Source organism: Lipotes vexillifer, unplaced genomic scaffold, assembly GCF_000442215.2.
Source record: "Lipotes vexillifer unplaced genomic scaffold, Lipotes_vexillifer_v1.1 scaffold514, whole genome shotgun sequence".
Lineage (NCBI taxonomy): Eukaryota > Metazoa > Chordata > Mammalia > Artiodactyla > Lipotidae > Lipotes > Lipotes vexillifer.
The window spans coordinates 218,485-241,938 of record NW_006789975.1 but is presented as its reverse complement, the minus strand read 5'-3'; the positions used below and the strand labels follow the sequence as shown (position 1 = coordinate 241,938).

General features: G+C 51.3%; 3 protein-coding genes across 4 annotated transcripts in view; 2 read left to right on the top strand and 1 right to left on the bottom strand.

The window, feature by feature from the left end:
- CLTB (clathrin light chain B) overlaps positions 1-11,633 on the top strand; it is a 19,633-nt gene extending 8,000 nt beyond the window's left edge. The window contains exons 3-6 of one of the 2 annotated variants that reach the window (XM_007463069.1): positions 4,677-4,794; positions 5,046-5,157; positions 8,214-8,267; positions 11,146-11,633. In XM_007463069.1, the coding sequence (XP_007463131.1) occupies positions 4,677-4,794; positions 5,046-5,157; positions 8,214-8,267; positions 11,146-11,317 (456 nt within the window). In that variant the 3' untranslated portion in view covers positions 11,318-11,633. The remainder of the gene's footprint in view (positions 1-4,676; positions 4,795-5,045; positions 5,158-8,213; positions 8,268-11,145) is intronic. The other variant, XM_007463070.1, reaches the window with a different exon arrangement.
- Positions 11,634-13,658: 2,025 nt separating this feature from the next.
- On the bottom strand, positions 13,659-14,332 carry HIGD2A (HIG1 hypoxia inducible domain family member 2A). Its single transcript, XM_007463068.1, has 2 exons — positions 14,179-14,332; positions 13,659-13,825 (listed from the first exon to the last, which is right to left on the bottom strand). Exons 1-2 carry the CDS (start codon positions 14,330-14,332, stop codon positions 13,659-13,661), a joined length of 321 nt encoding a protein of 106 aa, XP_007463130.1.
- Positions 14,333-14,552: 220 nt separating this feature from the next.
- NOP16 (NOP16 nucleolar protein) lies at positions 14,553-18,955 on the top strand. Its single transcript, XM_007463067.1, has 5 exons — positions 14,553-14,720; positions 14,811-14,919; positions 16,081-16,150; positions 17,651-17,757; positions 18,501-18,955. Exons 1-5 carry the CDS (start codon positions 14,614-14,616, stop codon positions 18,642-18,644), a joined length of 537 nt encoding a protein of 178 aa, XP_007463129.1. The 5' UTR covers positions 14,553-14,613; the 3' UTR covers positions 18,645-18,955.
- Positions 18,956-23,454: the final 4,499 nt, after the last annotated feature.

The following is a 23,454-nucleotide window of genomic DNA, read 5'->3' as shown; positions in this document are numbered from 1 at the left end:
TTCCTGCAGCCCCTGGTGAGCCCTCCTGGGCTGCCATCCCCACTGGCGGCTGACCCAATTTCCTCACTGCGACAGTCAAGTGATTAAAGAGGAGCCCGGCTGTGGTCCTCCCGACCTCACTGCTCACTGGCAGGGGCAGGGCAGGAAAATAAGTCCAGAGCAGCTGGAGAAGGGGAGCCAGCAAATAGCTTCTCAGGGCCTTGTCTGCTGGCAGCACCACTGTGTTCTTCCTGGTTGTGGCGATGGTACAGCACGAGCCGGCCTGCTGGGGGCCTGCCACGGGCAATGGTGAGCCCTGCAGCTCTGCCACCCGTGCATGTGCATGTGCATGTCCACTACAGGCTACAGGGGTCGCAGGGCAGTTATCGCATTCAGGCCCCATTTTGCACCCCGAGTGGGATGTTGTCACTCCCATTTGACAGGTGACGAAACCTAAGGAGCCCAGGGAAGGGACTTCTTAAAGGTCGCACATCCAGTGAGTGGCAGGAGGGGACTTAAAGCCCAGTCGCTCTGATGCTGTGTCCCCATGCCCTCCACATCACTTTGCAGGCCGCCCCTCATTCCTTCATTTAGTCAACTCGCATTCTGAGTGCCATGCGCTGTGCTCAGGGCCTCAGATGTAGAGGCAAATCCCATGGATGTTTGTCCTCAAAGAGCTCAAAGGACAGAGACCTGAAAGTCATGCAGGATGGCAAGGGCTCGGGCGTGGGGCTGGTCTCAAGAGTTCTTACTATGTGTCAGGCACCACCCAAAAGCTTTATGTGGATTAACTCATTTCATCCTCCCAACACCCCTACGATGTAGGTTCTGTCATTATCCCCATTTTACAGATGAGGAGGAGGATGCACAGAGAGGTTTAATAGCTCTGGTTGCACAGCAGGGAAGAGCTGGGACCTGAACCAGGCTCAGGCGCCAGACACTGCACTGAAGTCAGAGAGTGTGACAGGGACGGATGCTGGAAGTGGGTTCCAGGCTGCCCAGGGGCATGTGGGTGGTCCTGGCTAGGGGGACAGCATGTGCAAAGGCACAGAGGATAAGATACGCATTCTGGGGCTTGCCTGGAGCCTGGCACTTGCTACAGAGAAGGGTGTGCTGGGGGAACCTGAAGAGACCACGGGTGCAGGGCTGCTGTGCCCACAGGCGGAAGGGATGGGGGTTGGAGGGGCGGGCACAGCTCCCAGCCAGAGCCTGTTACTAGGCCGTGCTGGTGGAGGACGCAGGTCCAGCTTGGCCAGGCTTTGCACCCAGGGCCTGGGCACAGCATGCTTGGACCACACTGAGCAGTACCCCTGGATGTGCAGTGCAGCTGCTCTAGGCTCCGCACCACCCCTGCCCCCCCTCCCACCGCCGCCAACCAGACCCAGAGAAGCCCCAGGGTTTCTCAAGCTGCTCCTGCACCCAGACTGCTCCTACACGGGGCGCTGTGGCGGGCTGCGGCAGAGGAGTTTGGATGGAGTCAGACAACCTGCGCTTCATTTCTGGCTTTTCCCAGCCGGACGGCTTTGGACTAGTCACTGCTCTGAGCTGGATTTCTCATTTGTGAAATTGGGATTAGAAGCCCTGCACTGCTGCCTCCGCAGGTCTGTTGAGAAAAGTGCTCTGTAGCCCTGGAAGCTGCTTCTAAATCCCTGACCTAGCCACTGAGTGAGCCAAGGCGGGTACGTGTGTGGGTGTGAGAGAGACAGACGGGGAATGGGGTGTGGGGCAGTGGGAGGAGTGGGTGCAGTCTCTAATCTTGGGATGGTAGACTTATCAGGGAGACCAAGATCACATGACACAGAAGTAACTTTGGTCCCTATTGGCTATGTGCGGCCACACGTGTGGCCATGTGTGTGACACCCAGGGATTCAGTTTGAATTCTGGCCCTGCCAGTTCCTGGCCAGGTGACCTTGGGACTTCGGAGCTAGACTTTTCCTACCTGGAAAACAAAGATAATGAAACCCACCATGTAGGGTTGTAAAGACCAAAGGGAACCATTTAATTGCAAGTTCTCTGCCAGTTTTAAAACGCTGTAACGTGTGAGTCTTAATTTGGGGGCAGTCTTGATGGAGATGGTGGGTCCTGAAGGACACCGTGGGTTGACTTTTGCCCAGAGGACCCCCTCCAGCCCACCTCTCCCACCCCATCTGCTCCACACCTGGCAGCATCTCTGTACTCAGATTTTTCCAAAGGCACCGGCCTCATGTGGTCCTTAAGCTGCCAACTCTTGGTCTGAAATGCCCTTTCCCTATCTCTTCCCAGCCTACTCTGCTCCCAGGCTAGAAAGGTCATGCCTTCCCTTGTCCCCACTCTTTTCATGACCCGTGTTATGCATGTACCCCAGCCATGGTCCTCATTTGTGAGGGACTCCCTCTGCAAGCTTCTGGATGATGGGCTGTCTCGTTCATCCCTGACCCCAAGCCTGAACATCTGTTAATTCATTCAAGTAATGTTCTTGAAATCCTCCTACAGCCAGGCCCTCCATGTTCTACATACTATAAAGAGACAGGCAGTCTCTGTCCTCATGGAATTCCCTTACTGGGGGGGCGGGGTAGGGTGGGGTGGGGAGGGCAGATAGTAAACATGTAAACAAACCAGGCTTTTAAGACATCCTGAGTGCCAAGAAGAAATAAAATGTAGCACCTGGATAAACACGTAGAAAGTAAAAGTAACTGCATTTGTCTGCAGATGGGACAGTCTATAGGATTGGGCAGAGGTCCTGGTAGCCTAGCCTCAGGACAGGGTTGTTCCCAGAACTGGAAAGGTACATCCGTGATCAACTCGTGTTGTCCAGATTAGGGCCCTGGAAAGGCCCCTCGAGATATCTTGAGAGACTCTCTCAGTTGAAGTGTAATGCTGGGCAGGAAAGAGGAATAAGGACAGCGCCCCAACTGCCCCACCCAAGGGTGGGCCTGATCCGAGGAGCCAGGCTGCACCTCTCCGCCCTGGGCCTGCCCTTCCTTCTCCCCAAAGACAGCTGGAGATGCAGCCCTGATGTTCCATCTGCGTGCTCCTTCGCCCTGCTGCCCACAGCCCCTTGGGCAGACGCTTACCCAGCCCTTCTTCTGAACCGGGCACATGCTGGCCCCGGGGGGATCTTCATCCACATGGCCACTGCTTACTGAGCACCAGCTGTATGCCCACAGCGGGCACCACTGGACAGATGTTGTTGGGTGGGGAGAAGATACTCTGGTACTCGTGACAGTTTTGATGAGTGCTTGCAGGAGGAGCACAGGGAGCAATAAAAAGATGGGACAGAAGTTCAGAGGCTATAAACAAGGTCCTGTCCTGCCCACCGGGAGCTCGTGGCCCAGCGGGGTGACACCCGCAGTAGAAGGTGAGGGTGTGACAAGAAGCACAGAGAGGACAGGGTGTGAAATCTGTTTGGGGGCTGGGAAATATCCCAGAGCTGGTGACCTCTGAGCTGGAAACTTGTGGGGTGGAATAAGATTTCATCAGCCAGAGAAAGGAGGGAAGACAACTGAAGGCGAAAAGCACAAAGGAGACAAAGGCGGGCAGCATTGGCGTGTGGGATGTGTGCAGACAGGAATGCACGGGGCAGACAGAGCACCAGAGTGGGCGTGCCAGGAGATGGGGCTGGATCATAAAGTCTCCAGCTTTGCGAGACCAGAGGGGAGCCCCATCCTTGTTGGGCTGAGCTCTCAGCCTGCAATGCTTCAAGTCACCACCCTGGCAGGTGGCGTGGAGAATTGGGCAGAGCCCTGGCTTGGGAGCCAGAGGACTGGACTCTGGCCCTGCTTCTGCCACTGTGTTGTGCCATCTCTCCTGGCCTCAGTTTCCTCCTCTATAAAATGGGAATTAATAATAATAATAATAATAAAATTCTAGCTACCATTTACTGAGCCATCACTCCATGCCAGGCACTCTTGTAAATGTCTTATAAATATTGTTGCATCAAATCCTCACAACTAGCTCTTAGAGGTACTTTTATTACTATTCTCACTTCAGATGAGAAAACTGAGGCCAGGCAAGGTTGAGCAACTTGCCTGGGCTACACACATGTATAGCAGGCAGTAGAGGTGGGATTTGAACCCAGATGGTCCAGCTGCAGAGTCTGAGTTTTTCATCACTGTACAGTCGTAGCCATGGCCACCCTGCCTATCTCAGGGCTGCTCGTTCACTCAGCAAATAGTTATTGAGGACCTGCTACATGCCAGGCACTGTGCTGGATGCTGGGGACACAGCAGTGAACAGGGCAGGCAAGGTCCCTGTTGCCACAAGGGTGACATTCTGATGGAGGAGACAGACAATGGACAAGTAAGCATATTATAAAGTGAGGCCATTTGGGACTCTGTTATTTGGTAAATAAAACTAATAGGGCAGGGCTTTAATGATAGAAACACAGGGAACTCTCTGAGTGCCAAGAAGCGTTTGAAGTTCTTTACACTTTTTTAACTCATTTCATCCTCATATTAACCCTGTGGGGTGGGTGCTATTTTGTAACCCATTTTATGATGAGGAAAGTGAGGCACAGAGAGGTTGAGTAACTTGCCCACGGTCACACAAGGAGCAGAATTACTGGCAGAGGGCACAGCAAATGCAAAGGCAGGGTACAGTCCCAGGAGACAGTGGGTATGAGGTGGTTTGAGATGTGAGGGGGTGTCCTGGTACTCAGGCGCCAGACACAGAGGGGCAGGTGGACAGGCTGGGTACACTGCCGTGTGTTTGTGTCCTAGGAGGCTAACGGTCCAGCTGATGGCTACGCTGCAATTGCCCAGGTCGACAGGCTGACGCAGGAACCCGAGAGCATCCGCAAATGGAGAGAGGAGCAGCGGAAACGGCTTCAAGAGCTGGGTGAGGGCAGGGCTGAGTGTGCAAGCTGGGCTGGTCCCCCTGGCCCCAGGCTCCCCACTGGGTTGGCTCTCTGGGACACGGTTGGGTGGGGAAGCCTTAGGCTATATGGGGCCCTGCCCCACCTTAATGTGGGATTGGCTGAGGATGGACCCAGGGCTGCCTGAGGGGAGCAGCAGCAGCCAGAAGCACAGCCGGCTGTGCCTCACATCCCTCCTGGAAAGCTGCTGTTCATTCACCTGTTGGGGTTGCAGATGCTGCCTCCAAAGTGATGGAACAGGAGTGGCGGGAGAAGGCCAAGAAGGACCTGGAGGAATGGAACCAGCGCCAGAGTGAACAAGTTGAGAAGAACAAGATCAACAACCGGTGAGAGGAGCTATGAGGGTGCGAGGGGACTGTAGGGTCATGAGGGAACTATGGGGACATGAGAGGACCTACAGGGATATGAGGAGCTATGGGGACATGAGAGGACCTATGGGGACATGAGGAGCTATGGGGACATGAGAGGACCTATGGGGACATGAGAGGACCTACAGGGATATGAGAGGACCTATGGGGACATGAGAGGACCTATGGGGCATGAGAGGACCTATGGGGACATGAGAGGACCTATGGGGACATGAGAGGACCTATGGGGACATGAGAGGACCTACAGGGATATGAGGAGCTATGGGGACATGAGAGGACCTACAGGGATATGAGGAGCTATGGGGACATGAGAGGACCTACAGGGATATGAGGAGCTATGGGGACATGAGAGGACCTACGGGATATGAGAGGACCTATGGGGGCATGAGAGGACCTATGGGGACATGAGAGGACCTACAGGGATATGAGGAGCTATGGGGACATGAGAGGACCTACGGGGATATGAGGAGCTATGGGGACATGAGAGGACCTATGGGGACATGAGAGGACCTATGGGGACATGAGAGGACCTAGGGGACATGAGAGGACCTATGGGGACATGAGAGGACCTATGGGGACATGAGAGGACCTACAGGGATATGAGGAGCTATGGGGACATGAGAGGACCTACGGGACATGAGAGGACCTATGGGGACATGAGAGGACCTATGGGGACATGAGAGGACCTATGGGGACATGAGAGGACCTACAGGGATATGAGGAGCTATGGGGACATGAGAGGACCTACAGGGATATGAGGAGCTATGGGGACATGAGAGGACCTATGGGGACATGAGAGGACCTATGGGGACATGAGAGGACCTACGGGATATGAGAGGACCTATGGGGACATGAGAGGACCTATGGGGCATGAGAGGACCTATGGGGACATGAGAGGACCTACAGGGATATGAGGAGCTATGGGGACATGAGAGGACCTACAGGGATATGAGGAGCTATGGGGACATGAGAGGACCTATGGGGACATGAGAGGACCTATGGGGACATGAGAGGACCTACGGGATATGAGAGGACCTATGGGGACATGAGAGGACCTATAGGGCATGAGAGGACCTATGGGGACATGAGAGGACCTACAGGGATATGAGGAGCTATGGGGACATGAGAGGACCTACGGGGATATGAGGAGCTATGGGGACATGAGAGGACCTATGGGGACATGAGAGGACCTACGGGGACATGAGAGGACCTACGGGGACATAAGAGGACCTATGGGGACATGAGGACCTATGGGGACATGAGAGGACCTATGGGGACATTAGAGGACGATGGGGACATGAGAGGACCTACGGGGATATGAGGAGCTATGGGGACATGAGAGGACCTATGGGGACAGTGAGAGGAAATATGGTGGGGGGGACTGTCTCGAGGATGGGTGATTTGGTGGCAAGAACGCGGAGGAAGGAGAAGCCGAACCCACAATGATGTTTCCTCAGTGGCCTGTGGAACTCAACGCATTGAGCTCTGCAGAGCTGGTATGCCGTTAAGCTCTGACCTCTTCACCACGACAGAGAAAAGTGAGTCTGCCAGTAAGCAGACGAGGTCCTGGGACCCACTGGGATGTAAGCCAGGCCGTTCTGGAGCCCAGTGGCCAACAGCTCGGCCTGGGCCCCCTGTGGCCATGGTTATCATGACAGAGAACACAGGCCTGGCAGGAAGGGAAGAACCAAGCTGTGTGCAGGATTTTATTGCTTATAGAAATGATAATGCTTCGACCCAGAAGTGGCTAAAGAATAAAGGGAAATTAGTGGCCTACATAACTGGAAAGGCCAGGGGTAAGGGCTGCAGACCCAGTGGACTCAGGCACTGAAACAAAGTCTGTCAGTGCTTACTTTTACTGTCTCTCCATCTGCTTTCCCCTACGTGGCCTTCACTCTTGGGCACACACCCCTGGGATGGGTGCAAAGGCGGCCACTAGCAGCTCCAGGCTTCTGCTCGATTTTCTTGGCAACTTCAGTGAAAATAAGCCTCTTGCTCCCAACAGCTCTAGCTGAAGTCCTCCACCTGACCTTCATTGGTCTGGTGTGGGTTACGTGCCCACCCCAGGCCCAGTGATTGTCCCGGGGGAGGGACTCTCCCATGGACCCAGCTTGGTCGATAGTCCCATTACTTGGGTTGTGCATGGGGTCCGGTCCCACCCAAACCACAGGGACTGAGTGGGGGCAGCTGATGCTTCAAAGGACAATCAGGATGCCCTTCCTGGAAGAAGGGGGACAGATGTTGGTCAGGAAAGATAGCGGAGAATACCTTGCAGAAATGGTCTCAGACTAGGGACTGCCAGCAGCCCCTACCTCTGAGGCTGTGCACTTCAAGGTACAAGACTTGCCAGAAAGGAAAAGGCTGGCTCTGGGAAGCCACCAGCTGGAAGGTGCTGCATGCCAGGCCCTGGGCCGGGCACTGGGGAGGCTGAGCTGAGAAGGATGCAGTCTGTGTCCTCAAAGAGCAGAGGAGGGAAACACACGGGTACAGCTGAACTCATTAGTAGGGCCCTCTGCAGGAAAGCTGTGGAAGCAAGGGATGTGGGTGGCGGAGGGACCTCTGTGTCTAGGGACCTGGGCTTTGGAAGGTGGCTAGGAGTTCACCAGGAGTAAGAGGGCAGCGGGTGGGGGAGGGTATTCTAGACTGGGGAACAGCATAATACGAAAGAAAGGACGTTGTGCTTGGGCACCAGGGAGAGGCGGGAGAGAGGGCCGGAATGAGGGCTCACATGTGCAGGGCCTCGGAGCCGAGGGGCGGGCAGACACAGGCGGTGGGGAGCCACTGAAGGTTTGTAAACAGGGGGACTAATATGATAGGGCTGAGTTTTAGAAAAGGCCACCCACTCGGGTGGGTGGAGGATCCCTGCTCTCCTCTCAGGACTGTGGAGAGTTGCCGAGCCTTCCAGACACGTCTCCACCTGGAGGTACTAACGCTGTCTCTCTTTCTCCTTAACCCTCTGCCTGTCTGTCCATCTTGCCATCCCGTCTTCCCCCACCTAACCCCCTTCCCTCAAGGATCGCCGACAAAGCATTCTACCAGCAGCCAGATGCTGATATCATCGGCTACGTGTACGTGTCTCCTTTGCTTCTCGGCAAGGGCCTGTGTGTGGCTGGCAGTTTCTTGAGTCTCCCCCTTGTGGGGTATAAATGAGTATGGCTGGGCCTGGGGCAATGATCAGAGCAGGAGGTGAGCCCAAGGGGTGGGTACAGGCACCAACCCTCACCTCCATCCCTCCAGCAAATGTTTATCGAGCATCTTTGAGACAGCTTTGCTAAAATCCAGGCAAAGAAAAGAAAGGAATGTCCGGCCATCCCCAGGTGAGAGAGGCAAAGGGCAAAGCAGCCCAACTCCCTCCTTCTGAGATGCCTCTTGGAGGGGGGAGGTGGAGTGAGTCTTCTATTGAACAAACAAACATTGAGTGCTGGTGCTAGAGGTATAAAGAATGCACAGCCATTCCCCGCTCCTGCCCACAGGTGCACTGCTCCTCCTTAGAACTTCAGCCTGAATTTGGTCATGATCCCCTGTCCAGACCACCTGTGGTTTCCTTTCAGGTGTTTCTGCTTTGAGGTCTAGTTGGTCCCGTGCCTGATCCAGACCAGAGATGGCAGAGATTTCCTCTTATGCCGCCCCGCTGGCTGGTAGTGACAGCCTGGACGGTGTGCTGGGGATTGTGAAGCCGAAGAAAACAATGCAGTGATGAATGTGTGATGATTGCCACGTGTGTATGTGCCAAATATTTGCTGTTCCTCGCTCTGGATACGCCCTTGGCAGGCCTCTGATACTGTCTGGGCTAACGCTTCTCTCACAGATCATGGGACACACCAGAATAACAGCCTTCCACTCCTTCCTTCTGTCCACTCTCCCATCTGTCCAGTGCCAGTCTCTGGTCAGACAGGAGTAAGACACACACGGTCTGTCCCCCCAAGTTGCTCATGATCAAGAGTGTGTTGTGATAAGAGCCACATGCAAGGACACGGTGGGCTCAGGGAGAGCCCGGGCAGGCTTCAGAGGTCAGAGTCCGCCGGCCCTTAAAGTGTGAGAAGGAGCGAGCTGGGTGGGGAGGGTGAGAAGGGAATGGCATCCTAGGTGGGAAAAGCTGCTGGGGCAAAGGCGAGGAGATGGGAAATATCTAGCGGCCTGCAGTGCCTGGAGCGGTGGGAGTGGGGAGAGAAGGAAGGTCAGTTTGGAGCCAGTTGCAAAAAGCCTGTCGTGAGATGTTAAAAAGCTCAGACTTGACCCTGAAGGCAGCGGGGAGCCATGGGAGGTTTCAAGCAGGAGAGTGGGGATGGAAGAAGGGCATCGGCACTGAGGAATACCACAGGGCGTTCAGTGCTCCTGTTGCACCCGAAGAAATGGCCCAAGGAGCACCCAAGGGAGTCCTGAAGAGAGGAATAGTCTAGACCAGCGTTTCTCAGACTTCCATGTGCCTATGAACCACCAGGGCCTCTTGTCAAAGTGGAGATTCTGATTCAGAAGGACTGAGGTGAGGCCATGATTCTGCATTTGCAACAAGCTCCATGGTGATGCCGGTGCTGCTGGACCATGAGCCCCACTTTGAGCAACAAGGTTAGAGGCAAGCCTCTTGACCCAGAAGAGAGAGCTCCTAGGATCGCTCCCCTCAGCCCCACTGGTCAGCCAATGCCACACAGCACCTTACATTTACTCAAGCCAGCACACACCTGCTACGTTGTTTGACTCTCAGGCCAGTGAGACAGATCAGCAAGGTGGAGGCACTGATCCTCCTCCCCAGGTTAGGAAATAAGCACACAGCAGGGAAGCAAGATCACTAGCGAGGGGCCGGGTCACCTGATCTGGGGCCGGCTCATCCTGAGCCGTGGGGATCACCTGGAGAGCTCCCTGCCATCAGTCAGTGCCTGGCATGTGGCAGAACTGGTCCTGCTTGAGATGCAGGGGGCTTCTAAGGAGAAAGGAGCTTTAGGGACACTTGTTGGCTAAACAGGACACAGACCCGGCCCTCCCCACCCCAGAATCCCTCATTGCTTTTCTCTTAATGACTCCCATGTTTAGGTTTTGTCCACTAAACTACATTTATTATACCTTGTTTCCCCACTGTTCTTTAATCTTTAATTTAAGTGGCTTCCATAACTGTCAGCCAGAACTTCTGATGAAAAACCCACCAGTTTCCATCCTAATTTGATTCCAATCAAAGGCAAAGACTCCAGTGGAGCATTCCTCAGGCTGTGGCGCCACAGAGATAATAGTCATTTGGGGCTAAAAAGAGTTCTGTAGTCAAGTATGCTTGGGATATGGCAGATTCTATCTCCATCGAGTACTCACATTCGTGGTGCACAGAAGCACATTAAAGGCTTTGCAAGTCTTGTTTTGAAGATCTTCTTTAACTGATTCTTCTATACACTTTTGACCACAGCTCTTTTCTAAAGAACACTTATAGGGTCCATGGAACCCCGAGGCAATGCTGAACCAGAGACTTCAGCTAGGTGGTTAGTCAATGTCCTGCTCAGTTTTTGGAAATGTTGAAAATAGCTGAGATACTGCATTAGTTCCTCCAAGGGCCTTCAGGTGTCAGGAGACCCAGTTTGGGAACTCTCGATAGAGAGGTAATGGACAGTGCTGGGGCAGGGGTAGGAGGCTACTTGAGCTACAGTGCCAAGGGAAGACCTTTCTGAGGAGGTAAGGCCTGCACTCAGACCTGAATTACAAGAAGCAACAAGCCATGAACAGGTCTGGGGGAAGAGGTGACCGAAAGTACAAAGGCCCTGAGGTAGGACCAAACTAGGCTTCCTCTGATGGCAAGGCTGTTCCTGGGGGCCTGAGGTCAGAGGGCCCGGGCCTGGGGAGGAGACGTCTAGACAAAGGACCCCAGAGTAGGCTGGACAAAGCAGCCTTGCTCAGTGGGAGCACAGCATCACTGATTAAGGGGAAAGGCAGACAGCTATGAAACCTCTGTCCTATCTCCACCTGCAGGGCATCTGAGGAGGCTTTTGTGAAGGAATCCAAGGAGGAGACCCCAGGCACAGAGTGGGAGAAGGTGGCCCAGCTGTGTGACTTCAACCCCAAGAGCAGCAAGCAGTGCAAAGACGTGTCCCGCCTGCGCTCGGTGCTCATGTCCCTGAAGCAGACGCCGCTGTCCCGCTAGGAGCCTGCCACCAACATGGCCGCCATACAGGGGCCGGGCCGGGCAGAGGAGGAGCAGCTGCTTTAGCCAAGGGGGAAATGCCTCCAGTAGCTGCTACACAGCCTATTCCGTTCCTCACCATCTCCTGGGGCCGGGAAGGGGAACCCTCACCCCTCTCAACTGTCATTCCCTCACGGCCCTACGGCCCAGCCCCTCACATCTCCTCTCAGTCCACCAAATTGTGACTGTCCCTCCTGATGTATTTTTTTTTCTTGGCTTAAAGGGTGTGTTGTTAACTCTTTTTACACTTATTTCATTCTCATTTCTCTGGAAGCCACAAACTGGTGTCAGGGCTGTTTGTGCTTAGAACTTTCCCAGCTTCATGGGCCTGAGAGAAGGTAGGGCTATTTCCCTGGTAACCTAGGACTGGCAGAGGGCATCCCAATCTATGCCTGCTGCCTCCAGCCCCAGGAGGAAAGACAACCTCTCACAGAATGCTTTTGCAAGCTTGATCCTTTGTGATCCTAGAACAAACCCGTGACATAGGGATTCTGTTGGTCTGTCATATAGCCACAGACACCCAGAGGGGAAGCAGCTTGGAGGGAAGAGGCAAGACCAGAGGTTCCCGGTGGGGGCTTCCTCTTTGCCTGGGTGAGGGGCTGGTGAAGGTAGCCTCTGCCACAGCCCTTCCTTGGGATTGGTCAGGACCCTCTGCCTCTTTCAGCTGTGCTCTTCTGTGGATTTGGGAGAAACAATCAGTGACAACACCTTCCCCTTCAACAGAGTTGCAAACAGGTTATGTTCAAGCCATTGTGATCTGAACAATGTTTAAAAATATTTAATTGCCAACCGTATTAGTTTCCTAGAGCTGCCATAACAAAATACCACAGCGTCTGGTTTAGAACAACAGAAATTTATTGTCTCACTGTTCTGGAGGTCATAAATCTGAAATCATGGTGTCAGCAGGGCCATGATTCCTCTAAAGGCACTAGGGAAGAATGTGTGTTCCTTGCCTTGTACAAGCATTACTACAATCCTGAGTTCATCTTCACATCACCTGTTCTCTATACGTGTCTGTTGCTGTGTCCAAATTTCCCCTTTGTATAAGGACACCAGTCATATTGGATTAGGGCCCACCCTACTGACCTCATTTTAACTTGATTACCTCTGAAAAGACCCTATTCCCAAATAAGGTCACATTCTGAGGTACTGGGGTTAGGACTTCAACTAATCTTTTCTTTTTTGGAGAGGGGGAGCCCACGACACCAACAGCTAAAAATAGTGGCCATCCTCTCTAGAAGTGCCATAGTCCTCACCACTTCATATCTGTTCCTTGTGGAGGCCAAGTGTCACCACAAGTACTGCTTTACATTTATAATCTCTGTCTTACAGCTGAAAGAGCATGGTGGGGGCAAGAAACTTAGCTGGCCTAAGTCATTCAGCTGGTGTTGAAACTGATGGAGTCACAGATGCAAGGAACCTGAATCCGAATCAAGACTTTAGGGATGACTGCAGACCAGGAACACCTGTTTGAGACTTTACATGAATGAGAAACTCATGAGTTGCCTCTCTTCTAGAGGTTGCTCAGGTCCCCAGCCTCCTTTTTTCCTTAGCCATAAAACACTAGGTGCTGCCACAAACCACTGGCAAGCTTTGGGATTATGCTTTATGCTCTTTCTGTTACACCTGGCTGCTTCTCTAAGCCTCAGTTTCCTGGTCCATAAAATGCATCAAGAACCAAGCTGAGATGGTCTAGATCAGTGGAGCCTTAGGTGCTCTCAGGAGGTGGGATTGGGGTCAGGAGCAGAAGTGGAAGGCAGAGCCCCCTGCCTCTGAAAGAACCATGGCAGGCCTCATATGAAGGAAGGTTTTCTACTGAAAGTTTGAAAACTGTTGGAAAGCTCAGTTTTTTGTTTTTTGTTTCTTTTCATATAACATCACTGTAGAGACTCTCTACTTTTAATAAGTACCCCAGGGTGATTGTTACCAGGAAAGTTTGAGAATCAGTAGAGTATTGGAATTCTAAGAGCCCCTGCAGTCTTTAGTCTGTTTTCTCCTAAAACCAAAGACCAAAAAGCATGGGGGTGAGACTGGGAATGAATTCACCAAACTACAAGTGGATCAGAGTTTATTAAGTAGGGAGTGGAGAAGGTGCAGCACAACTAGAAGTATGCAACACTCAAACTGAACCGAACCTGAGATTCCTGAAAAAAATCTGTCGGTTACACAACTGGCCACTTCTGACTCCACTGATACAGGGGCTTGTCAGGGGAGATGAGGGAATAATGCCAGTGGCAGGACCGGTGGTTGCTCCTGGAGCTGGGAACGATCTCCGCGGAGCTTTCAAGGCCAGGCCACCGACTCAGGGTCGAGATTTCATAGTGGATGCAGCCAGACCCATCAAGATGGCTACGACCGTGAAGCCCTGGGCGGCGATTCGGGTGCGCATCATGAGCTGGGAGCGCTGGCTCTGACCCCGGTGGAAGCAGTAGAGGCCGTAGGTAAGGGCGGCCGCTGTGCCCAGGCAGCCTGAAGAGGTGACAAAGCAGGTGGGAAGCACCCTCCCCGCTTTGGGCTCCCGCCCCCAGGGTCAAAATCTCTAAACAGCAGCTGAGGAGACGGGGGTATGGGGTGGAGCTGAGGTGGGAGGGGCTGGCCGAAGCGGGGGTCCTCCGCATCAGAATCGGCCCCATCTCAGCGCCCCAATCACGTCCAGCTCCTGCTCCAATCACCGCCCGGCCCCTTACCGCCCGGCCCCTTCGCTACATCTCTGGTCCACTCTCATTCCAGTCCCCCCTGGCGTCCCCGATCCTCCCCGATTTCATTCCCCTCTACATCACTGTCTTCTTGGTCTACAGTACCTTTAGCGCCCGCTTGCTTACCTATGGGTACCATTGGGTTCTCGCGGGTCTTGCGAAGAAACTTTTCCTTGAAGCTTTCCGAAGTGCTGTATACACTGGGGATAAAGCCCTCAATGACTGGGGACTGCGATGATTCAAAGGGTGCCTCCGGAGTGACGGGGCCAGGAGTCGCCATGTTTTAGGCTACAGCAGTAGGAGAAAATCCGGACGCTAAACCCCGCCTCCTGAGAGGTCATCAAAGAGGGCGGGGAAAAGGACTTTGCTCAGTGTTGTACGCAGGTGTAATCCCTCATGGCACTCTGGGAGTCGTAGTAATCAGTCTGCTGTCGCTGCGTGGTGGACTACATTTCCCCAAAGCCTGAGAAACCACGAGATCACTAACCGGAAGGAGTCGCTACACGAGGTACTTGGAGTGAGAGGCACCGAGTCTGAGTTACCCGCGCTGGGGTCAGCGCGATGCCTAAAGCCAAGGGGAAGACCCGGAGACAGAAGTTCGGTTATAATGTTAACCGGAAGCGTCTGAACCGGAATGCTCGACGGAAGGCAGCGCCGCGGATCGAATGGTGAGGGGACCAAGGTTCAGGAGGCAGGGGGCCTCGGGCGGGACAGCCGGCGAGATGATGCTTACGCGATCGCCCTCTCTTTTCCCGTAGCTCCCACATCCGACATGCCTGGGACCAGACCAAATCGGTGCGGCAGAACCTGGCCGATATGGGTTTGGCTATGGACCCCAACAGGGCAGTGCCCCTTCTTAAGAGAAAGGTAGTGACTTGGTAGGGTCCCGGCCCTTGCCCTCCACCTCCAGCTCCCGCCGCCCCCCACTCCCGCCATACTTAGCTGGGTTTCAGAACTTAATCCTATTATTACCTCCCTCACGCCCTTCCTGGGTTTGCGACTTCCCCACAGCCAACTCGGCCAGGCTGTACTGACTGTGGTTGAGAGTCCCTTCATACTCCCTCCCCCAGCACACATTGGACCTGGGTTGGAACTTCCCCTTTCCTTCTGCACTTACTTTTTTTCCTCTGAAATTAAACTGTTTGGGTCCCTTGTCATCTCAGCCATATTTCCAGAATTTATCTTTTTTTGCCCGTAACTTTTCTAATAAGGAGTTTGGAATCTTTACTTACTGTTCCTTACACCTTTCCTCAGTTATTCAGTCGTCCTTGGTCTGAGGCTTCCCTAGGGGTAGTTTTTCCCAGGGCTAATTTCTCCGGAATAATTCTTTTTCTGGACCCGCTCTCAAAAATAGCACCCCTTTTCACTCAGTAACTTCTTTCCTTTTTATTTTAATTCATTGGCAGTTGTAAATACTTGATGGTATATTTGTATATTTGCTTATTGTCTGTGCCTCTTTCTGCCAACATAATCTCCTGGGGACGAGAATCTGTTCCATTCACTACTAAATCCTGTGGTGCTTAGGATGTGACTAGTGCTCAATAAATAGTCAACCTAATGAATGGGCTTGCTGATTGGATTTGTCCCATTGCCTTCAGGCATGTTTCTTTTTATCCCTTCATGCCAGAAGAAAATGGTGCTCCTGTTTCTTGAACAATTATGAAGCTATAGCCAGCACCGTCAGCTTGCTCCTCTGCATAAGAGAAGATGTCTGACATCACTGTAAAGTATAAAGTGCTTTCACGTGCATTGTTTCATTTGCTAACCGCACAGTTAAGTGAGGCAGGCAAGCGGTATCATGCCCATTTTATAGTTAGGCACAGAAAGATGAATTGCTTACTTGAGCCTCTTGGGAACCACGAAGCTTCCAGGGAGGGCATTAGTTCTTTCTGTCATCTATTCTTGCCTTTGTGGAGGGATCCTTGTGGGTAATGCAGTTGTGTTGGGACGGGCAGGAGCCTTTAGAATTTCCCCTCATCCAGGATCTTTTCCTGTGTCTCCTGGTCTCACGGTCTGTGTTCTCTGCAGGTAAAGGCCCTGGAAGTGGACGTGGAGGAGGGGCCTAAGGAGCTCATGCGGAAGCCCTATGTGCTTAATGGTGGGTGTGGGCCACATTCCTCTAGGTCACCAGCCTGCTTAGTTAGAGCTGGAAAGGACCCTCAGATGTTCTCACTTCACAGATGGAGAAACTGAGGTTCAGAGGGAAAAAGTGAGCTGTTCTAGGGCTCAGCTTGCAGAGTTAGGACTGTGTCCCGGCTGAGACATTTTCAGTCTACTGGATAAGCTCCAGTGTGTGAAGGGAGGTCAGAGATGTTCAGGGAGGATGTAACTAGTGCCTGAGAGGATAGAAGAGAAAACGGTAAGTCTCAGGCATACATTCAGCTTCTTATGAGATTAAGGATGAACAGATTTTTTTTAAAGATTCCACCATGTAATCTTTCCAATGATAAATCCAATTTTATGTATATTAAGGCTATAGAGACTGAATATTAAAACAGAAGAGGGTAAATTCTGCAGGGAAGCAGGAATACTCTAGAATATTCTACCCATCCTTCCTCTTTCCTGTCTGTGAATTTTAACAGTTCTCCTAAAGTTTAAAGTATCTGAATGACCAGGCATTTGATATAGAATTCTGTGAGTTCCCGTCTGTAGTCTATTTTAATGATTCTTGTAAGAGCTACTGACTGCACAGGACTGTATATACAAAATCGTGTGTACTCTCTGTAGTCAAAGCTAATCTTAAAAAGTTTTACTTTTAATTCTTTAATTAAAACAAAATTTAATTGTGGTTAAAAAGCACATAAAATTTACCATCTTAATCGTTTTAAAATGTATAGCTCATTAGTGTTAAGTATATTCACATTGTCTTGCAACAGAACTCCAGAACTTTCATCTTGCACGACTGAAACTCTTTACTCATGAAACAATAATGCCCTGTGCTCCCCTCCCTGCAACCCATGGCAACCAAGTTAATTTTGACTATAAGCAATTTTAGCACCTGACCCCGGACAAGATTTGACTACCTCATTTCCATGAGGTAGCTATTTTTCTCCCTTCATAGATGAGGAATGGGGGAGTATTTACCTAGCTATTTTAGGTGTGAGGCCATTATTGGAGCTTGGCTTTTCCCCTCACATGGAGTAGAGAGGTGCCTGAGGCCCTGGTTCTTACAGCTCGAGTTCTCATTTATTCACACCTTTCCATTTCACGTATTGTTATTAACTCTTCAAGAGGTTCTCAGAGAGTTTTAGAGCTGGAAGGGAGCCCTGTCCTGTGGACAGGCACTGCATCTTCATCTCTGTCCCCAGGACCTGGCATTAAGTAGAGATTTTTAGTTTGGTGCCTTTCTTTCACCCATCTGAGGCCCAAAGAGTGGTGACTTGCCTTTCAGTTCATTGCTATACTGATAGATGCTTGTGCCATAGACAGAGCCTGGGACCTGAGGGGCTAAAAAGAAGTTTCTAGCACTGAATTTGCAGATGGAAAAGCTCATCTGATGGTTGGTGTAGCAATTCTTGTGGCTTGGGATTGACTGAGCAGCTCAACTTGTGCAGGAAGCAAAGCCTCATTCCCTGTCTCTCGGCTTCTCTCAATCCAGACCTGGAGGCAGAAGCCAGCCTTCCAGAAAAGAAAGGAAATACGCTATCTCGGGATCTCATTGACTATGTTTGCTACATGGTGGAGAACCATGGGGAGGACTATAAGGTGAGTAGCTTAGGCCTGGCAGGAGGAACCACTTGGGGCCCTTTGGGAAGGTACCCTGGACCATTCAGGGTCTGACATGCTTGGCTATTGCCTGTTTCCTGAGACTGAGTGGAAACAGAGGAAAGAGAGACCCTAAGAAATGGATGCCATTGACAGAATGCTTATAATTAGGTAGACTGAGTGGCCTGTGGTTCATATCACAGTCATTAATATGTTTTGCTTGCATGGTATTTTTATTAACTTGAACTACAGGTGACCCTTGAACAACTTGAGAGTTAATCTGTCTATATTTATAGTTGGTCCTCCAAGTCTGTGGTTCCTCGCATCTAGGGATTCAACCAACCACGGACCATGTAGTGCTGTCGTATTTACTACTGAAAAATATCTGTGTATAAGTCGACCCATGCAGTTCACATCTGTGTTGTTCAAGGGTTAACTGTAGTTGCCATTTTAATTATCGGAGGTTTCAAATAAAAGTCCTTATTTTTGGCTTCTAAAAATGGAAAGATCTGGGTACATTGGACCCCCGTGCCCAGGTGGGATCAGTTGGCGATGGATGGAGAATGAGCTACTCAGCTGGTCCCGGTTTCTGCCTAGTCCCTGAGGGCATTTCCCCACATACACTATGGCTTTTAAGGTGAGGAATCTGAACCTGAGGGATGGGAAGTAGCTTGCCCAACTCAGGGCTAGGATTTGAACCTTGCCTGTCCAGCCTTCTTCAAGTGGCCCTTTTCCCTTCTTAGGCTATGGCCCGGGATGAGAAGAATTACTATCAAGATACCCCGAAACAGATTCGGAATAAGATCAACGTCTATAAGCGTTTTTACCCAGCGGAGTGGCAAGCCTTTGTCGATTCGTTGCAAAAGAATAAGATGGAGGTTGAGTGACTGGTTTACACCTGCCCCAGGTTGAGGCTTCCTCCTGGACCAGAGAAGCTGAGCCAGGGTTTAAGGCAAGGAGAGGTGTGCGGCTACAGATTAGGCTAGCCAAACCCCATGGAATCAAAAGGTTACAGCGCACACATACACACACACACACAAAATATCTCTCACACTTCCCATTGGGGAAGGCACTGTCTCCCAGAGGCTTCAATTTATGTTCTTCTGGAGTCTCTGGGAAAAGCCAGAACCTGCTGTTTTCAGAGTGGGTGGTTTGTTTGAATACAGTCTGTGTACAATAAAATACAGTATTTTACTTCTCTGATGGTTTTGTATCTGCCCCTCCCAGCCAAGCCCTGGGGCTGCCCCTGCAAAAACCTACTCAGCCAAGGTTAATAGGCCATTCAGCCCTTTTTGCTCCATATTCACATGCCTTTCTAGGCACAGCCTCCCTCCTCTTCTCCCCTGTTCTGGTTCCACTGCTCTCTGCCTTCGTTTCCTGCATAGCAGTTCCACTAACGCTTCTACAGAAGCCTGCTGGGAACCCTGGGCTGCTTGGGAGGGGCTTCCAGTGCTTGCCTCACCCCAGGCTCGGGGCTGGTGGACCAGTTCTCCATGGCCCTGGTCTGAGGCCAGCTGTGGCTCAAGGGCCAGAGGGTAAGGAGCTGTATAGCTGCCTCCTGGTCTGTCTTCAAGAGACCTGCCTTTGCTACTTGTCTTTCCTGAAGGGAGTCTGAGGCCCCCAAACCTGCTGAGACCGTCTGGGGACTGCTGAATACCACTGTGCTGTGTGCCAGGCACTGGGCTACACACTGCATGGCCATTCCCTGGGGCCAGGCCTGCCTAATTCGGTGGCATGGCTGGTATGTAGCAGGATCACAAAGTGTGGGGTGGGTGCTGGGCATTTTCTTGTCTTGATACGTTATCCTCCGCTATTAATAATACAGAAAACCTGTTTCTAAGCTTTCTCCTTAAAGCATGTAAAATTTGTCTCCTCACTGCTCTTGAAAAGAAGGGCATATGTTTTTACATAGAACATTTCACATAAAACCCTGTAAGGTTGTGTGGGATCCTCATCTTGCAGGTAAGGAAACAGGCTTGAGAGGCGTTAACGTGGGGTTTGAAGTCAAGTCTGCACGATGACTAAGCCTAGACTTTCTCTTGCTGACCTTCTCTTTGGACCCTGAAGGCAGCCCACCTGTCCCACACCATTAAGGCAGGCTGGAAACTAGGCAGAAACCACCCCCCATCAGATGTGGCCTGCTAGACTCCAGCAGTGACTGGCCATTGTGAACACCTCAAGCACAGCCTTTATGATTTGAGTCTGCAGCAGAGCTCCTGGGGGCCTTCATGATTTGGCCTCCTAACTTCTGCCCTTCACAGCATTCCAAATTCAGGCCTTTGACCAGGCTGGGCCCTTAACCTTGTTTCTTCACCCAGTTCAGGTGCCAACTTTAGGAAGTCTTCCATACCACTTTCCTCTGCCCCCAGGCTGGAGTTCCCATGCCCCAGACTTCCTGTAGCAGTGCTTATCACAGTCATAACTACCTTTTAGTCTGGCTGACATTCTCTACCAGACTGGGCTTGAGTGCAGGGACCTTGTCTGGGAATCCCAGAGCCCAGCCCAAGGCAGGTACTGGGGGAATGTTTGTGGAATGGTGCCGCCTGCATTCTGACCTCTGGCATGGAGGCACTCAAAAGATGTTCTCGCTCCCATTTCCACGCCTAGCTCTGGCCCCGACAGCTAGAACTCCTCCCAAGAAAGGGTTTGGGTTCCTCCCCAAAAGTACTGAATTAGGTCAAAGCTGATGTTCCTTAAACCCCCCCCCCACCCCCATGTGGACTGAAGAGCCAGGGAACTGGAACTTGCTGTTTGACACGTTCTGTCACAGGAAGTGTTCTGGGACCACCCTCCATAGCTGCCCCTCACTGGAACTATAAGCACCAAGCACACGTTCCTCAAAATCAGAATTTATGTGAAACCATATCCAAATTTTTTGCGTTTATTGTATACCTTAAACAGCCACCAGCACTCCGTTTTATGCAGTTCGTGGGTCCGTGTTCACAGGGCATGGGCTGGGACAGCAAGGCTCCTTTACTTCAGATCTTTGATGGCAGTCTTCCCCTTGTCCCTTAATAGGCCCACCTCCTGGAGGCAGCAGGAAAACTTGGAGGTTCCCCTTTTCAGTTACTAGAAAGGACTTAGAGGATGTGGGCGCACACAGCAAAGATGAGAGGCAAACTGCTCAGACTGCCCAGGTCTGAGGTCTGGGGCAGGATGAGGACGACGATGGACACCACAGGCAAGTTTTGGCAGCTGGTTCGAGATGCTGGCAGTTGATACTAAACTAGCATAAGAACAAAATGTTTCTTTCCCAAAGGCAAGTGGAAACATTATTTTGGAGAACCTGGGGTTTCATTCAGACAGATAGGCTAGAGTTGTGAGTTTTCATTAGCATTTCTCTGTGGAGGATCGGGGGGCCAGGATGGACCAACTTCACCTCCTCCCCAGTCCTTACAGCTGGATACCAATGTGTCAGCGCAAGCTTGCAACGGGCAGTTCTGGGCGCCAAGAAGTGCCAGAGGAGGCTTCTTAGAATAGGTGGCCAGTCCAAGGTGATGGTCCCAGCAGCCTCAGGATCCCTCTTGCCTAGACCATCTACATGTCCAAGCTCTGGGCCAGGCTGGCCTCTCTTCAGAGGCAAAGCAGCAGGTCAGAAGCCATGGTTTCATTTAAATAACTCTTAATAACAGAAGCCCCTAGAGCCACGGTAAGTGATCCAGGCACAGGTTCAACCAAGTAGGTGCAGAAACTTCCTTCCCATGTGAAGTGGGCACTGTATTGTCTTCATTAGAATATGAGAGCTGCCCAGCCATTCACCCTCTATTCCCAAGCTCAGGTAGAGTCAGGGCAATAGGGGGAACACAGCATCACCCAGACTAGTCAGGAACCTCACTTTGAGATGACAGCTCCAGGTAATGACTGGTTCCCTAAAGCAGTCATCTGGGCTCCAGAACCAAAGTCACATTCAGGAACAACTAGGTAAGAGCACCACAAGGCCAGGCAGTTAGCTGTTCCTAAGAAAGGCCTTTCCCCCACTTTGCCCAATCTGGTCCTGGTAGGAACTGGAGCAGATGAGAACTGTTTGCCACCCAGCCAGGACAGGCCAGCAGCTCCACACGTGAGGCACAGCCACAGGCCAAAAGAATGTCTATACACTCTGTGCAAGTACGAGGGTGTGGCACCCTGGACCTTCAGTGCTCCTCAGTGGTGTCTTCTGGTGTGCCACTGGGACCTGTCAGTTCTGAGAGTGGTCTTTGAAAGTTGCTAAAGTACATACAGTTAAACCCTAGTCAAGTTCACCTCCCCACAGTGGGGACTTTAAAAACTGTACTACATAGTGTTACTTATTAGACCAAAGGCAGATCTTAATTAGTAGAACAGGGTGCCCCCCTCAACAATGCTGGCTCCAAAGGTAACTTTTAAGTACTAGAGGACGAGGTGGAGTTCATAGAACAGAGAAGTCTCTCAACCTTCTAATGGCGAAATGAAAGGTGTCAGCAGAGCTTCAAAGTCTACTCTAAAACCCAAGTCATTCCCGAAATATTTAAAATAAAATCGGTCAAATCACTTCTTAAAGCAGAAAGTTAATCAGAATTTCAAAGAAAGTGATTCTATTCTGAGACATCTACAGCCCACCTTCCTGGCCTGCCCCTTTTGCACCGGCCACAGCATGGAACTGCAGCACACTGAGTAAATGTCAAATGAAACAAAGGCACATAATCTCTATTCTCAATTAAAAAGCAAACTGAGTTGGATATCTCCTTGAAAAAAAGGCCCATTTGTGGAGGTGACAGTTCAGTGGCCCCTGACAGACAAAAGACTCCTTTTGTCTGCACTAAAGAGAAGTGTCAATCCAGAGACAGTCCTTAAACTGGCTGGTCACTGGAAACAGGAGAATGGTGGAATGTGTACTGGAGAGGACAGCAGAAATTCTGTCCAACTTTGCCTTAGCTGGGCAATCAACAGGTCTAGAAAGGCTGAGTGATGTACCCAAGGCTATGCTGTTGGTTGGTCTGCTAATTCTAATTTTTTATTTGGATAACTATGATGAAATTGCCTCTCCCAGAGTCATGTTACCTACACAGAGTTTGTGTCCCTTTGACTACTGGGCCAAGTGGTAGAGTTCAAGTTCATATGGATCATCATGAAGTATTATGACATCAATTACAGCCACAGAGGGTCAGGGGAGTGCGAGCTCTGTCTCCACTGACACGTGTAGCTTACCACACTGTCATTCATGATTCCAGTTATTTTCCTCAAAGATCCAAATTTTCCATGACAATCATCTGGGGTTTTAATAACAGCACCTAGAAACAGAGCCTAAACTTTGGCCTGTTCCTTTTATAAATAAATAAATAAATAAATGCAGTTTGGAGGGCAACATCCCGCTCCGCTGACAGTCTTCTTCCCAGGGACACAGGCAGGCTCCTTCCTTCCCCAGACTTATGTAAACATGGGCATTGGCACAGTTAGTGTAAGAGCAGCAGCTTCTGTCTCCAGATTTTGGTGGGGTTGGGGGCTGGGGGAAGCTTTCAATTTTTCTGATTAGCGGGTGAATACCACTTACTCTGTAGTCAAGAGGCTGGTGGGCCAGGCCTCAACCTCGGGGAAGCAGGGAGGTTTCAGAAAGCTCCTTGCTAGGATCTCTAGGTTCGTCCTTGAGCTTGTTATCTTCATGGCTGGGAAATACATCTCCAAGTTAGAAAAAAAACATAGAAATCACTTCTCTTTAAAAAGGATGGCCCTGGGGCCAGA